The 16,348-nt window shown below is 45.2% G+C and overlaps 1 protein-coding gene across 1 annotated transcript in view; it reads right to left on the reverse strand.

The window, feature by feature from the left end:
* Polr1A (RNA polymerase I subunit RpI1) overlaps positions 1-16,348 on the reverse strand; it is a 234,120-nt gene that overhangs the window by 53,410 nt on the left and 164,362 nt on the right. Inside the window, exons 20-24 of the mRNA XM_084576213.1 lie at positions 15,039-15,285; positions 14,442-14,666; positions 8,800-8,849; positions 5,690-5,857; positions 341-552 (exon numbers count right to left, since the gene is read on the reverse strand). Coding sequence (XP_084432339.1) covers positions 341-552; positions 5,690-5,857; positions 8,800-8,849; positions 14,442-14,666; positions 15,039-15,285 — 902 coding nt within the window. The remainder of the gene's footprint in view (positions 1-340; positions 553-5,689; positions 5,858-8,799; positions 8,850-14,441; positions 14,667-15,038; positions 15,286-16,348) is intronic.

Raw genomic sequence — 16,348 nt, forward strand, 5'->3', positions numbered from 1 at the left:
TCTTAGCACCCTTTGCTGCGTTGCAGGCCTGACCGCTGCCGTGGTCAGTTGCTTCGCAGCCACTGGGGACTGAGGGCCAGGGGTTTGTTGGAGCATTCATAGGAAATTGACTGTGCACTGATTCATTAACGACAAAACTCACACTGTCAATGGAGCATGCCTAGCCTGGATGCGAAACCATTGTACATAAAAGCATGCTAAGACCTACGGTCTGTGAAACAGTTGGAGAGTGCCACAGTTATACTGTATAGGCTTGCTTTGGTTTGGCTTGAGTGCTTCAGCAAATGCACACCATAAAAATTACTCATCTTTTGGAAGGGGAACAAGCAACTGCACCCACCCGACTGGAAGGCCAGACGCTCTTCCTCTTCGGCCTCCTCGTACTCCCGCTCCTGGGTGTGGCGGGTGGCAGCCTGGCAGGCCACAGTGTCCCCATCACCTTCTTCCCCCTCGTCCGAACTCTCGGCCAAATCGTCTGCTGGCCGAGACGACGGCTCCCCACTTTCTGCGGCCTCGCCTCGCCGCTCACGGCTCTTGGCCACACGGGTCATCCTATGACAAGGCAGCTGGTCATGATATCCTTTTGGGAAAACAAACCAACCGGAGCCAGCCAAGGCCACAAGTGTATTTAGGCCCCGGGGGAGTAAGCTTCTTAACAAGACTAGAGGCAGTTTGTTTCCTGTCACGTACACAGTCGTCAGAAATAGTAACACCAGTAATGGCAACATACTCGGATTTACCCAAGTAATGGTGTAATGATTGCATTTCACAAGGCGCTAGGAATTGTGGGAAAAAAAAAAAATGATGGAGGACGATGCTTACGGTCTCACAAAATATTACCACAAAAACCAAGATATAGGTCAGACTAGAATTTAGGCTGACCTCTCAACTTAGCAATTCTAAACATGCAAAAAAAAAAAAGAAGACATGACTGAATGCCAAAAGCAGGAAAAGGCATCGTTATCATGAAATGAAATTATTTTTTCGAAGTACCGTACGACTGATTATCCGACAGCAATAATGAGACAACATGGCATTCAGACACTGCAAATTAAAAGAAAAATACAACGGCTGAAATTTCTTTTTCTTAAAAATAACCTCCTCGCCCTCACTCCTGAGCCTTATGTAACACCAATGGCAGCACGCCGAACACGTCATCATCATGCTGACTCTCCGACACCCTATAATGCCAGAACTAACATTTTTAAATATTCTTTTTTCCCACACACTATAACTGATTGGAATAATTTACTTCAGTCGCTACTAAACAGTACTGATTCCATTGGCCATTTGAATTACTGATTTCATTTTCTTGAGAATTAGTAATTCCTCCAATTGATCTTTGTGTTATATTCCTTCTCATTGCTTAAACTGTACTGATGGCTCATTTGTACATTTATTCTTCGCTTTTTGTTCTGGGAATGGTTTTGTTACAAGATCGAGTGTTCTTTTTACCTATTTTGTTCTCGCAGCTGGTAGGCTGCATTGGTATTATGTACACTATTAATTTGGTCCTTTTTTTTCTTACGTCTGCTGATGTAATCACTCTGTATTTTGTATGCCCCTCCTGCGTGGGCCGCAACGAGGCCTGCTGAATTGTATAAATAAATAAATAAAATATAAATAAATGGGTCTCAAGTGACTGCACACTGCTGACACTATTTATTTTAATTTAAAATGAAGTACAATTGTACAGTACAGGTGTTACAAGGCTACGGGTCGTCCAAGTAGTCTGAACTCAAGTCGGATGACTCACACTCTCACATGTGGTACTGCATTGGAACCACATATACTACAGACAGGCTGCAGCAGTCACAGCCAGTTGGCAACGGTTGTTTCCCACCATCTATCCACAGCAAAGCTTGCACAGCTCGATCATTACATGGGCACAACGTCCGCCTGTTTGCGCTGTTGATTTCAGCTGTCCACTATTATAAGACTCCCGTAATTTTTCAAAAATTGACCAGTACCTATGTAAGATGGGGATCATCGTGGCTTCTTTAAAAAAGTTCGAACTACATTCAGGTTTTGATGGTACCTGTGCATTTACTAAATAGAAAAAAAAAAAATATGAGTAAATGAATATTGAAATTTTTAAATATGAGTTGAATATGAATATGGGGGGAAAATGCCTCTAAATACTAAATCGATGATCTGATCAAAAAAAAAAAAAAAAACTACGAAAAATTGAAAAATAGCACACACTGTTTGTCTTGCTTATTTTAGAATTCACACTGTATTGTTAAACAAAATTAAAATAGAATTTCAAAGAAGTGTATAACTGAAAAATCTAGTATAAATTTTATACAGGATTCTATAGCCGGTTTCTATACAGAAAGGAGCTGCATGAAATCAGTTCGAGCTGTTATACTGGTGATGAATACAGTAAACTCTCATTAATTCGGTCTTATAGGGTAATGACAACAATTTTGGAATCCAGTCGAACCTCGTTATAACGAACACGGATACAGCGAATTATCGGATATAACGAAGTAAAAGCAAAGTTTGGCTGGCTGTGCTGTATTTCTATGGGAGTTCTTTCTATCTGTATAACGAAATGAAAAACTGAAAATTTGACACTAAATCGGTTATAACGAAGCATATTTCGTATTCACACGACTCAAAATTCGCAAAGAAGCAAAAAAAAAAAAAATTTTCTAAACGCTAAATTTCGGTTTTATCAATCGCCTCCACCTAAAATGTGTTTGAATCACCCGCGCTTTCGCACACCACGCCATCTAGGGACCGCGAGTGAATCTAGCATCAACGGCTGCCAGGCATGTGACCTGCACGTGATCGAACCACTGCCCGCGTGCCCTTGCCCCTACTTTTTGCCGACCCGCGCGTGTGCTCACTTTCCTCGAGGTCATGCTGTCGTCTTGCAGCATGGCGGCGCAGTCGACAATAAGAAATTGCTTTGTTGATGCTGGCCTAGCCCCATCCACCAGCGAGACTGAGCCCAACAACGCCCACGATTCTGAAGGTGAAGTGGACAATTTCGACGAGACGACATGGTGTCAACTGGCGGTTCTGAATGTTACGTTCGAGGACTTTATTGCTGCCGATGACAACTTGGCTGTGGCGCCCGAATTGACCGACCAAGAAATTGTCGATCAGCTGCTTCCTACAGATGATGCTACGAGCAGCGATGAGAGAAGAAGAAGGCACAGAGCGAGCTCTCAGCAGCACCGAGGCCGCCGATATGGCGAGGAAATTGAGAACCTACCTGTGGCCAAATCAGCTGACATTGGGAAAGCGCTGCACAGTGTCGATTTCGTTGAGAAATTTATTCTATCGAATAGTGTGAAGTGCCGCCAAATGAAGATTACGTCGTTTTTTAAATAAATCAGTTCTGCGTGGCCAAAATCCCGATTTGTGTGCTCATTTTTGCTTGGCAGTGCAAAATGAAAGGTAAGGTTTCGTGTGCTTATACCACGCTTTAAAAAAAAAAAATGCTTTTTTTTCAGCTCTGTGCTTTCCATTTTAGGGTAACCTTTACTTGGGTTTATGAACAGAATTTTTTTTTTGTAGGAATTTGTGTGTACTTTTACAACGAATATCGGATATAACGAACAAATTTCCGCGCAAAATGAGACTTCGTTATAACGAGGTTTGACTGTATAAACTGTTCATTGAATCTTATTCCCAATGTGCCAAGCAACTAAACCTCAATGTTTCAGCTCCATCGAAGCTGCAGATATCTTTAAAACTAGTACTTTCATTTCTTCGTGAACAGCTTGGACATAAACTGATGCCGCGCCATCTGCTGCATGTTTTGAGCACGAGCAGCGTCAACCGCAGTTATGCGAAGCTGATGTGGCGGACCAAACAGTACTCACGCCACTAACCACTGTTACCGCAAGCTGTTTTTCGATCTCTGTTAGCACTTTTAACCTAGGTAATAGCGCGGCACCTGTGGGCAGGATTAGATCAGGAGCAAGTCGGCGTCCGAGTACGAAAGCCGCCTGGGCTGGCCTGCTTAAACAACGTAAACACTGCACATTGAAACTTATCTCAAAGCAACACACAAAATGCGCATAGAGTGCCGTCCGACAGTGCTTTTGTACAATCTTTGAGTACCACCCGACAGCGCAGCAGCGTGGGTGCGCCATGTTACAAGGCATCCAATTATGGCGCTCTAGCCCAATACCCCATCCCATCTTAGCAACATCGTATGCTGCTCGTTGTAAGGCCCAAGTCTGGCCCCAGTCGCATTATGAAAGTAGACGACAAGCTCACGAGGCTTACAGCACAGGATACTACAAGCTTACAGCAATGGTGCCACCCACGAGCGTGGCGGATGACGGCGCTCAGGCATTCTGCTTCTCTCCAAACGTCGCTATGCCTACATTGCTTAGCATCGAAGCCACAGCAGACGGCACTCTGTAAGTGATCAGCGAGGTATTTTAGTAAAAGGGCCACTAGACATTTGAAACACACTCTCAACCCCATTTCCCTCAATACAAATTGAGGGAAATAATTATTTTTGGCAATGCCTTAGCAGCGGAGCTAGTGTACAAGAACACCACCACACTGGCGGAATGCTGTAAGCAAAAACTACCATCGTATGGTTCAACATTTCTCAAAAAGCATTTATTTTTTATATTCCCTTTTCTGGGGCCTAAAATAATAATGAGAAAAATTAATTTTAGCATGCTTTTCTAACACAAGCGCTAGGGATCTGCCATATCGCTGGCGCGGACGGCATGCAGAAGGCTCGAAGGGCACGGGCGGCGCGGCAGTGTTTACGACGGTGGGGCAGTGTTGCCACGGGCGATGGCGGCAGCCGCACTGGAGGTGGATGTGTGGGCAAGAAGCAAATTGCGCTTCACTACAGTCTGTGTTCCGCTTACAGAAACATGATGAGTACACATTGGGTGTCATGCTGGTCTTTGAGCAAGCACGAACCCAGCTTATCGGTGCCGGCACAACAGCAGATGATACGGAGTCAGTCTGTGACGTCCCGAATCATCTCAACATGACGGTCGCAGTCAGTGGGAGGAGCTTCGTTGTCTCAGCTTGTCACTTCATTTCAAACAAAGAATGAGTCTAGGGCTCTCAAATTTCGGAAATAAAATATTAAGGTTCAGCATTATCTGCCTGACTATAAAACTGCAATATATTGAATGACTGTGGCGTGACTGCTTTAAAAATATGTCCGAATAAACAGTAACCTTGACCTATCGAATGGGCCTGAAAAAATTGCCAAAGATAATTTGCATCACTTTAATTTACCTGATGAAAACCTGCGTAATGGTTGTAGCAGCCAACATAAAACCAAAGCGAGAATGACGTTTCTTCCTCGCTTCATCAAGTCCTTTGCTTTGTGCATATTGTCGGGGGGAAAGTCTTTTTTTCAAAAGCAAATATCCCTCTTCATAACTGCCCTGTCGCTTTTTGGGGATGGTAATCTGCACAGTCCACGTGGCCAAGCATTGTGGTGAAGCACGCAGTAGGGAAAAACTGCGGGGAATTAGAAAGGTATCGGTGTATACGACAATTTCCAAATATATTAGAAAAATTCCAAAGAATAGTTTTTCAAATACAAATCAAATAACAAACATATTCGATTAATATTTGAATATTTGCACACCTGTAAATAAAACAGATGCTACATAGACCAGAAAAAGCCACATGGGGTCACAGTTACAGCAGCAGTAGCAGCAGAAGCAGCAGCAGCTCAGCTCACCTCTCGGAGGAGATCTCCTCCATGCGGCGCTTGATGGCGTCAATGAGCCGCCTCAGGAACGTCGTCTCCATGTAACGCAGGATGCGAGCTGGCGTGGCATGCAGTGCCTTGCGGTAGGCCCGTCGTGGCAGGAACTGGAAATGGACCCGGTACCGTCGAAAGCGCTCCCTGGGTGGCACATGACACACCATTTGTAGGGACCACTTCATCCTCCACAGGAACACCGGGGAAACATATTTTCATACTTGGCTTGGCTTGTGTTGGGTCATAAACACAGATTCAATGGCAACAACACATTTTTTCTCAAAGTTGACTGCCCAAAAATGATTTGCCAATTAACATACAACCATGCATTTATGCTAAATTCAGCAAAGAAGAAGCAAAAGAATCCTCCACGGGAAGACGTTAATTTTCACAGAGCACAGTGGCAGCCTCTAATTAGATCTAGCTACCTCATTGCAGCACAACGACGTCTACAAGACAGAACCCACATTTCCAGCTGGATGCAAGACTAGGCAAATATCACATCTCCCTGATATTCCACCTAGGGGTGTGCGCCGTACCAATTTCGACTGGCAGCCGCTTGGTGGTCATATCTAGCCAGTGGTGTGGCACCAAATATTTTATCGCCCGCATTGCATGGTCATTTTCCAGTGGCAGCAGCGGAGTCAGTGACGTGGAAAATGAAACCAGAAACCTAAAAAGGTGTTTCACTACATCCTTGCTTGTAAATGTCACTTGGTTAAAATTCTGGGCTGCTTATACAGATGACTAAGAAGAGTACAGCATATGGGGGTTGAAAATGGAAGAGAAATGAAAAACTTCCAACTTTTGCAAAGTCATTCCTTGAACTGTTGATCAATCGAAATAATGAAACAATCCAGGCTGGGCAATAAGTGAAATCATCTACTCTTAATATAAACCCACCCTTTGCTTAAATAATAACCTTCAGACCTTTGTTTTCAAGAAGAAAAGCGACTCAAAGTACTCTCAGCGGTTTTTTTTTTTCGGAGCAGGTGAAGATTTTTTTTCATATGTTGATACTGTAGAACACAAATTGTCTTGTTTCGATCCCCAGGTTAAATGAATGAAATATAGAATAAAAATTCATGCTTTGCTTGAGTGCAGTTATTTGTGACAAAACATTTTCTTGAATTAAAAAAAAATGCACTTCAGCAGTGTAATAACGTATCACCTACGTAACTGAGTGGGTGCCGATCAGATCGAGTTTGATTTAGAAACTCTATAGGTACAAATTGCTGCTTTGAGGTTAATAAGAACATGCGTGCAAGGTGTGCTTGTGAGCCAGGAATAGCTAAAACTTTTCGCCAGATCCAAGAGTCATTTTTGCCATGGCAAAATTTTAACATGTTGTTGGCATTGTTCTGTCTTCCTTTGTTTAATTTCGTCACTGTGTTGGTCCATCACTCCCCTCCATGACAAAATGTATAATGATCATATTCTAGGCTTGAGACAGGGAAAAACTTAACAAAGGCACCAGAAAAGATTAAGCTCAAGTGGAACTGAAAAAATAATATACAGTCGAACCTCGATATAACGAAGTCCTACTTGCAGCTAAAAATTTCATTAAATCGCGAATTTCGTTACATCGAGGTTGCTATGTTTTAGCTGCCCAAATGAAGTAACAGGTTCGTGGAACACTGCTGGGAACATGTAAATTACGAATTCATGAAATAAGCAAGAAATTCTAGCAATAATAACGCTAACAAGGGCACCAGAAATTAGTTTGTATAACAGGAGCCCATAATGAGTGATAACAAATGGACGTGAATGCATAATTTTTCTCTGCGTGCACAAAGAGCGAGCGCAGTGCCTAGTACTCAAAGTCGCCGCCAGATGTCGCTATTGGTATCATCATCATCCAACATTTTAAAACGGAGACAAGAGGTAATAGGAGTCCCTAGATCAGCTGATCTAGAGACTTTAACGGGGACGCTGTCGTATTATAGTGAACTTGCTTCGTCGTATATCTGTATCGCCCACACCGACGCGGCTACCTTGGGTGCGGCATTCATTGTTCAGGCTTCAAGTACGTGTGCCATATTTACTTGCATAAGGACCCACCTCACTGTTTTGCCGCTGAGAACTTAAAAAAAAAAAAAAAAAGTTAGTGCGTCTCTCCGTTTCGCGCCGCCGCTGTTCAGTATATTTATTGGCAGCGCGCCAAGATGCTGCGCAGTGAGAACAGCACGGTGTGACTCTTAGCGTTAGCTTTAGAGATGGCAAGGAGGTGAGGGGTGTGAACTTGGCAGAGTGCAAGTGGCTTTGAGAGGTGTGCCTGCGGTCCTGCTTGGCTCGTTCTGTAGCGTAAGCCTGGTTTTCAGTAAAGTATGCTTGCTTTATCTGCTTTATCACGCAGCGATGGGGTGGGCGCTGTCTGTTACCACATAATCATTGGAACATGCGACAGCAGCAAGCACTTTTTGAAGGGAACGATGCAAAGAGCCGGTATTAATGATTGCGGCTGACCACGTGCTTTCTTTGATGACTGATGGCTGGGATGGAGGACTTGTAAAAAAAAAAGGATCTCAACTTTTCCCGCGTATTGAACCCTCGCCTTAAACTCACGCAGATTTTCCTTGAAAAAAAAAAAAAGTGGGTTCATTATGCGAGTAAACACGATATTTCCGGCTAGCGCTTTTTCGTTCTGACCGGCCAGTTATGCCATGGCATAACGCATCCTAAAACTTCTGAATCGCGGGTTCTGTATGCACATGACGAATTTTGTTTCGCTCGCAAATTTCAGACTGCCGGAAAAATTGCGTGTAAAAGGGCAGATGTAAAATGCAGTGTGTCAATCACACTAATAAAAAGTAAGCCACAGAAGTCTGCATTGCAACATTCATTTTTGTGACTGATGACCGTTATAACTAATATTCAAAGTAACCTATACCTTTTGAAATAGCAGTGGTGGCTAAAGTTAGGATTGCCTGGGTAGCCAGAGCATTATCGATTCAAAAGCTATGAGCTTAAGGTAGCTTGGTGCAACTTTCATTGGGACAATGAAGCTAATCTGGTTTGGCACAAGGGCAGTGTCACTGATATTATGTTACCTCAAGAGAGTCAAAGCAGACGAAAGCACCACTCACGATTTTCCCCTGACGTGCAGCATCTCTGTGACCGTCACTTTCTCCAGTACCTGAGAGGAGGAGGAGGAAAAGGGGACCATGAACACCAAATTGGCCACCCTGGTGTCTTCACAGCTGGGATGGAGGACAAGTAAGTGTTCCCGTATGGGGAGCAGACATGAAAGCAGCCCCCTTCACAGAACAGCCTGACAGGGGTTGGCAGGAAGGGCTCGTGCTGGCATAAGTCCAATCCTAACACGCAGAAACACATTGGACCCATAAAAAATTTACTTTGTATTACAGGCACTTCCAGCCATGCAGGAGGGCATAAATCACACAAAACACAAAGAATTTAAAATAAATGCACTGCAAGATAACAACCCAAACATTGAAATAGAACCACAATGATGCCGCAACAGACTGGACAGTAGGGGTGTGTGAATACTCAAATAACAGGTTACAAATCAAATAAAATGCTCTCGAATTATTACTCAGTATTCAGATTACCAAGCAGTCGATAAGTTTTGTAACAGGCTCAGTGCCAGTGCAGGGCAGAAGAGGTACTGTAAAATCTCGTTAATTCAACCCTTGTTAATTTAAAATTCCATAATTCGAACAAGAAAAGCGAATCCGGCAGACGGCTATGCAAATATCGAAAGTCGGACGCTCGTTAATCCAAATGTGGGGTCACATCGAGGCGTGACCCATAAAGACAGTAATTGTGCAAATAGACCTTCCCGACATGAATTGCTTGGAAGAGTGCTACCCACACACCTTAGGCATGCACTCTGTAGCAGGTGCAATGGCTATCAGAAGCCCCCCATGGCCGAAATACAGCCCAGGAGCATAGTGCTGCGAACCATCCAAATCTATTTGTTGCTTTTTCAACATCTGCCGGCATGCAGCCTTATCACTGTGATTCTAATGCACGTATCGATTATGTACTCGTTGTTTGTTCATGCTAGTTATCGCAAGACGCGGCTTTATCATTTCCTTTGTTGCAGAAGATGCTTCGAGTGTATCTAAAAAAATTCCAGGCATGCACGTGTGCTTCTACAATGTTCCAGGGTATGCTAGGCACTGTTCACAGTTTTATTTAGATCTTTCATCATCGCTTTTAAATTGAGCGCTGGCGAGCGAAACTGGCATTCTTTGTTCGATGACCTGCGAGCACGATTGCTGTTATCACCGCTGCCAAATCGCTCAGTTCGTTTGCGGGCTCAAGTCAGCACAATAAAACGTTTCTTTACTGCACTCTCAGACTCTTCATCTGTTGTTATCGGCCTTGTCAGCACTACGCGACAACAGTTTAAGCTTCACTTCTCATAAAGCCATCCCGCAGCTGCCATTTGCATTGACCAGCTGCAGTGTTTGGACACTGCTTCGTGCGTGACTGGTATTTTAGTTCTACTATTTTGGGATCATGCTATGCTATTCCAACACTTGCACATATTTTCTTCTCTTAGACCCACGTGCTTCCTCTGTGCTTCAAGCACAATGAACCGCCACGTTTTGAGGATACTTCACCACGCATACATTACTGCACAGCCTCTGTGGTGAAACATCCTCAGAATGCGATCGGGTTATTTGCAAAGAGGCACCACTACTACTGCATCACACTGTGAAGAGGGCTGCGGAAGCTGTGATGATTCTGGTCCGCATTCTCAATTGTGTGTGCAAAAAAGAAAACCATGCTAATTTTGTTGTTGCTTAGTTTTCATCTCAAATGTATAGACGTCCATATTCCAGGAATTCATTAGATAAAGATTACAGTGATGCAAATGAATCTGGTATGTTTTTTAAGGACGTTTGATAATGCAAACTTTCAGATAATTTGAACATTGTTCCCGGTCTCTTGAAGGCTGAATGAAGGCGCCTTGAAGGCACTGCGCATAAAGTTAAACCTCTATGTAAAGAACCTCTATGTAGCGAATTCCTCGATATTACGAAGTTTTTCAATTCCCCAACGCCGCCCACATTGAAGTGCATGTATTTCAAAACTGCACGTAATGAACATGTTGCGGCGGTTGACCTTGATATAATGAACTCGGGGCATCGACTGTCTATTAGCTAGCACCAACAGCGGAGCACACTGCTGACGCGAGGCAGTCAGTTCCCTTGGCCAACGGTGGTGAGCGAGCGCGCGCAGTGGCGGCGCCAACGCGCGCCCCCTCCCTTAGACTGATTCCTCCTCCACCCCCACTTCCCCAATGCATTGTAGGCCCACCGCGTGAGCCGCAGAGGAGGTGAGGGCTGTTACTGCAGTCATGCCGCGCTATCAGCACGATTCCAAAACATTTCATCGCTTCTGTGACTTAGAATAGTTCCGATTTACTGTAAACACTTTCAAGGTGGTTTTCTTTACATCAATTCTTAACCTCGTTTTCATTCTACATTGTTCTTATGGGTCCTCCCGCGAAATCTGCATGTAACAAAAAATCGCGGTCATTTTACAATTTCATTATAATCAGGTTTAACTGTATTTGTCATGTTGAACAAAGTTCAATATTCGATTTAATATTTAATCATTCTTTTTTATTTGGTTCGATAGTTTCTTCAGCATTCACACACCCCTATTGAACAATTACTGAGCAATGTTTACAGTTAAACCTCTATGTAATGAGCCTCCATGTAGCAAATGCCTCAATATTACGAAGTTTTTCAATTCTCCAACGCTGCCCCCATTGAAGTGAATGTATTTGAAAACTCCATGTGACGAACATGTCGCAGTGGTTCACCTTAATGTAACGAACTCGCGGCGCCAATTGTCTCTTAACTAGTGCTGAGTTAATGGAAATTTGGCAGAACCCCGCAAGTTTTAAGATAATAAAACACGAACTGAAGTGAGAGGAACGCTTACTATAGCAACGAGTGACTGCAGTTGATACAACACACCGTGTTTCAGATGCAGCAGTCTCTGCTGCTTTCGCTGTCGGAACATGGCACTACAATAGTTCATGCTTAAAAGCTGCAAAAAAACAAAAAACAAAAAAGACATGGGGCAAGCAGCCCGCGTCCATCGCTGTCACGTGGTTGCTCGCGGGCTTCCACGCGTCGGTAGCGGGAACAGCGGCGCACACTGGCGACGCGAGACAGAGGCGGTTTCCATGGGCAACAGTGGTGGGCGAGCACGCAGCATGGTGAGCGGGGCGTAGGGGGCTGGCGGTGGCGGCGCCAACGTGCGAGCTCTCCCGAAGACCGATTCCTCCTCCATCCCCTTTCCCCGCTCTCTCGCAGACGCGTCACACGAGCCGCAGAGGAGGTGGAGGCTGCCGCCGCAGTCTCGCAAAACATCCGCTTCTATGACTTCAAATAATTCTGATTTACTGTAAACACCTTCAAGGCGTTTTCCCTTACAACAATTCTTAATCTGATTTTCATTCTACATTGTCCTTTTGGGTCTTCACGTGCAAACTGCATCTAACGAAAACTTGAAAGTAACGAAAAATCTCGGACATTTTACAATTTCGTTATAACCATGTTTATAACTGTATTTCCGAAAATCTCTCAGTACTGGTGTTGTGTCATTACGAAAGCAGCGCCATGGTGAAATTTTTGGAGGGTGGCAGAAATCTCTAAGAATGCCATCAGGCAGTAAACACTACTGCTACACTGATTATAAAATGCAGAATATTATTTGTCCCCATTTGTGCTATAAATGCACTCGCTTTCATTATGCGGGAGGAGTCTATGCTGAAGCCACGGTGCCTTTGGGCCATTTTGGTGGTTATGACACCGTGCCTAAGATAGGGACCCCGTGTTTGCCCAAATTGGTGCCTTGGACGATGTGCCACATATGCGACTGCTCCAGCTGCAGTGCAAACATACCAACAACGTGTAGTTCTGTTGGGAGAACCATCGTCACTTTGCCGGTTACACAGCAGTGCACCAAAATGGGCATGCACAGGGCAGGTAGTGCGCAGAGAGGACAACTGGTGGTCGCATAGGGCAACAAACTGGATTCCAAGGGAAGGAAAGCGTAGCAGGGCGCAGCAGAAAATTCGGTGGGCGGATGAGGTTAAGAAGTTCGCAGGGGTAAAATTGATGCAGCTAGCACAGGACCGGGTTATTTGTAGGAGTAAGGGTGTACCTTTGCCCTGAAGTGGGTATAGTGAGGCTGATGATGATGATGAAGATGCACCAAAATAAGGAAAATAAATGTTAGCACGATGCTCATCCGTAGCACACAAGTGAAACTAGTGTGCACCCATGCCGGCAGATATTGCTGCACACCACTGTCCAGGTCTAACGTGCTCCGTACTGAAACCGCACCGAAAGTGCTTTGGAACTAGCCAGCACTAATGAGGTCTCCAAAGGAATGGATGTTTTTTTCCTGCACAAAATGGCATGCTTCTTGGATGTTTTGGCCACTTTGTAAAAAAAGTGGCATGTAGGTAGTCTTCCCACCTAGTCTAACATTCAATGGAACACCACCTGGTCAGGGTGAAGCATTATTAACATAACCAAGCAGGGGTCAGTAACCCAATATTCATACAGTGAAAGCTCGTTAATTCGAACCTCGATAATTCGAATTTTCGGATAATTCGAACTACACTACTTGGTCCGGCCAAGCTCCAGAGAGATCTGTGTATAAAAAAGCCCGTTAATTCGAACGCGAGTCGGTTCCGCTACGGATAATTCGAACTACGCGCCGCCGCGTCTGGGCGGCTTGGCGCACATCACGCGGCAAAAAAAAAAAAAAAAAAAAAAATCTCCGCGATCGGTAGGCATGAGGCTGCGCACATCCAAAACGGGGACAGAATAAGGAACCAGGTAAAACCACGGAAGAGTGGGTAAAACTTAAATGGCGCCATGACCGGCGTGGCGGCCGGCGGCTTTTGAAGGGAGGGGACGTGGCCGCGGCAAGGTCAGTGCATGGCCGCGCGGCGGCGGCTGCCTGCTCTCTCTTCTGCGCAACCTCCGTAGCTCGCAACTAAATACTCGTTAATTCCAACCCTGTTAATTTGGAAATAGAGATAAGTACTGTCGGCGCGGTCCCAGCCAATGCCCATAAAAGGCTATGATCTCGGACGGGCACTATGGGTTAAACTTTTTTTTTTTTTTTTTTTTGCGATAGCGATCCATCCTTCCACCCATCAGTCGTCAATGGAAGCACGCAAGTCAGCCGCGATCATGACGCCGGCTTTCAGCACCGTTCGCTCCGATGATTGGAGTGGCAGTAGACGGCGCCGCCCGCCCAAGTCGCTCATAGCATGATAAAGCGAACATACTGAAAAGGAGGCTTGCACAACCGGATAAGTGCTGGCACTTTGCCAAGTTTGCTTTCCTCCCCCCTGCCCGAGCTAAAGTCAAAAGATAAACACGCCGTTATCGCCGCGCAGCATCTTGGCGCACTGCCAAGAAATGTGTTGCGGACCGTGAAGACGCGGAACAGAGGGACGCGTTGACTGCCGCCTTTATTATTATTATTATTTTTTTTTTTCAGATTCGTAGACACAAATCGGGGCTGGGTGGGTCCATTATGCGAGCGAGTTCGTTACACGACTAAATATGGTACATTTACCGTAGTACAAACGGTTTTGGTCAGTTTTTTCGAGGCCATTCGATAATTCGAACATCGGATAATTTGAACTTTTTTCCCGGTCCCGTGAAGTTCGAATTAACGAGCTTTTACTGTATGTTAATAAAGTATTCCCACCTACCTGTGAGAGGTTGACCGAGCTGATGCGGACACGAAGCTCCTCCGCTCGCTGCTCAGCATCCGGCCGTGGCAGCAGGTGTAGATCCATGGTGGGCGTCGCAATATTGGCACTGGCCACCATGAGGATCTCCCGCATCCGTGGGATCCCCAAGGTCACATTCATCTCGCCACGTCCAGCAAAGTGGAATGTGTTGAGTGTCATTTGTGTCGAAGGCTCCCCGATGCTCTGGGGATGCAAAGGGGAAGGAGTGCGCTTCAGGAACTGCTTGCCCTGAGGTGGCACACATCTGCTGCCAAAACTGCCATGAGAAGAAAATGGCATCCACAACACTGTGCAGAAATGCCAGGAAGATGAAGTTTCGTAAGTAGTTGACTTAAAGTCCAGCCAAAAGCACAGGCTTTACTATGAAATCCCTTTCTATGCAGATTTATTCTTCAGCTAAAGAATTAATTTTAGGCTTGTGCAGATATTAGAAACATGTGAGCCCTCTGCAGAATGGTCTGATCTGAATGAGTAGTACATAAATTTATACATCGCAAGAACATAGTACTTCCGGAATGCTCATTTGGAGTGGAAAAGTTGTCCGGGAGTACGCACCTGAGCAGCCAGGAGGCCCACAGGCTCCCCGGGATCACAGATGGCCTGCATGTTACGCATGTAGACCATGTTGCGGAAGTCATCTGCTGGGATGCCCCCTTCCGCCGAGTCCAGGAGGCCATGGGGATTCCGCATCACGTAGTCCTCGATGAGGGCGTCCAGCCGCTCGGACACAGCACCCAGATGGACATCGCTCCTCATCTTGGAGCAGACAGGGTCAGCAGGCTTCACAACAGACCTGTTCAGCCTGCGGAGGAAATGCCACAAAGTTGTCAACTTCACAAAAAAAATAATAAAAGGACTTTTCCATCTAAAAGGAATGATCATAATCGGAGAATCGGGCAAAAGAAAAAAATATTCCATAACCAATGCATTCCGAGGCCTATTTTTTTCTGCACATCACCAGCCAATGATGTTGCCAATCATTGTTGCTATTGTAGTCAATCTTGGATATATTAAACACGAAGGGGATTGCGAAATAGTTCTGTATATTAATAATTCGACATACAGAACACGCCAGCAGACGAGCCCAGAAGCGTGAATACTATAGTGTACCCATAATGGCTGCGCTGCGCTCTTTCCAGCAGCCACGTGCTAGCCACCATGCTTAGCACTTTCCTCTCCGCGCTTATTCCCATTGACAGCCTGCTATCAATGGTTTCACGATTCGAATTTTCCTGCTCTCGAAGTGCTTCTTGACAAGTGGCATCATAGAGTGGGAAATAGAGGAACCCTTTTTTCAGCTTTGATTTTGACTTTATTTTTTCCATTGTGCCGCGCCCGTCCAGGTGGTCTCCGGAGTCAGGTGATCGGCGCTCCTTGCTTACATCACGGCATCAACGTCACGTGTTCATGTTGCGCGGAAACGGGGTGTTTCTGCAGAAGTTGACATATCAGAGAGCTCATTTTTGGATGTGAACAGAAGCAGTGGTTACTCGGAAGACGAATTCAGCTCTTCAGACTTCAGTATTGACAGCGAAACTACATCAAACTGACCCAGAACGTCGACAGCCATGCCCTGATAAGTTTTGCTTTCGTTCCTGATATGTTCCGCTCTTGCTGCGCGCTGATCGGAAGAGATCATTGTTCTGAAGGTCACAACTGCTATCAGCAGGGTGACGTCTTTTGGGCAGTATTACTTGCCGTCGGCAGCGCAGAGAGTCGTGTTTTCTACTAGAGGACAGCCAGGGGTCGACCTCAGTGTAGTCGACCTCGACTACCGTTTTCTTTCTTAGCCCAGCGAATATTTTAAACAGAAAGCTAGAATTTGCTGCAATGCTGCTTTTGTCCCTGTTGTAGAAAAACAAATC

Source organism: Amblyomma maculatum, chromosome 8 (genome assembly GCF_055883805.1).
Source record: "Amblyomma maculatum isolate TAMU_Amacu chromosome 8, ASM5588380v1, whole genome shotgun sequence".
Classification (NCBI taxonomy): Eukaryota; Metazoa; Arthropoda; class Arachnida; order Ixodida; family Ixodidae; genus Amblyomma; species Amblyomma maculatum.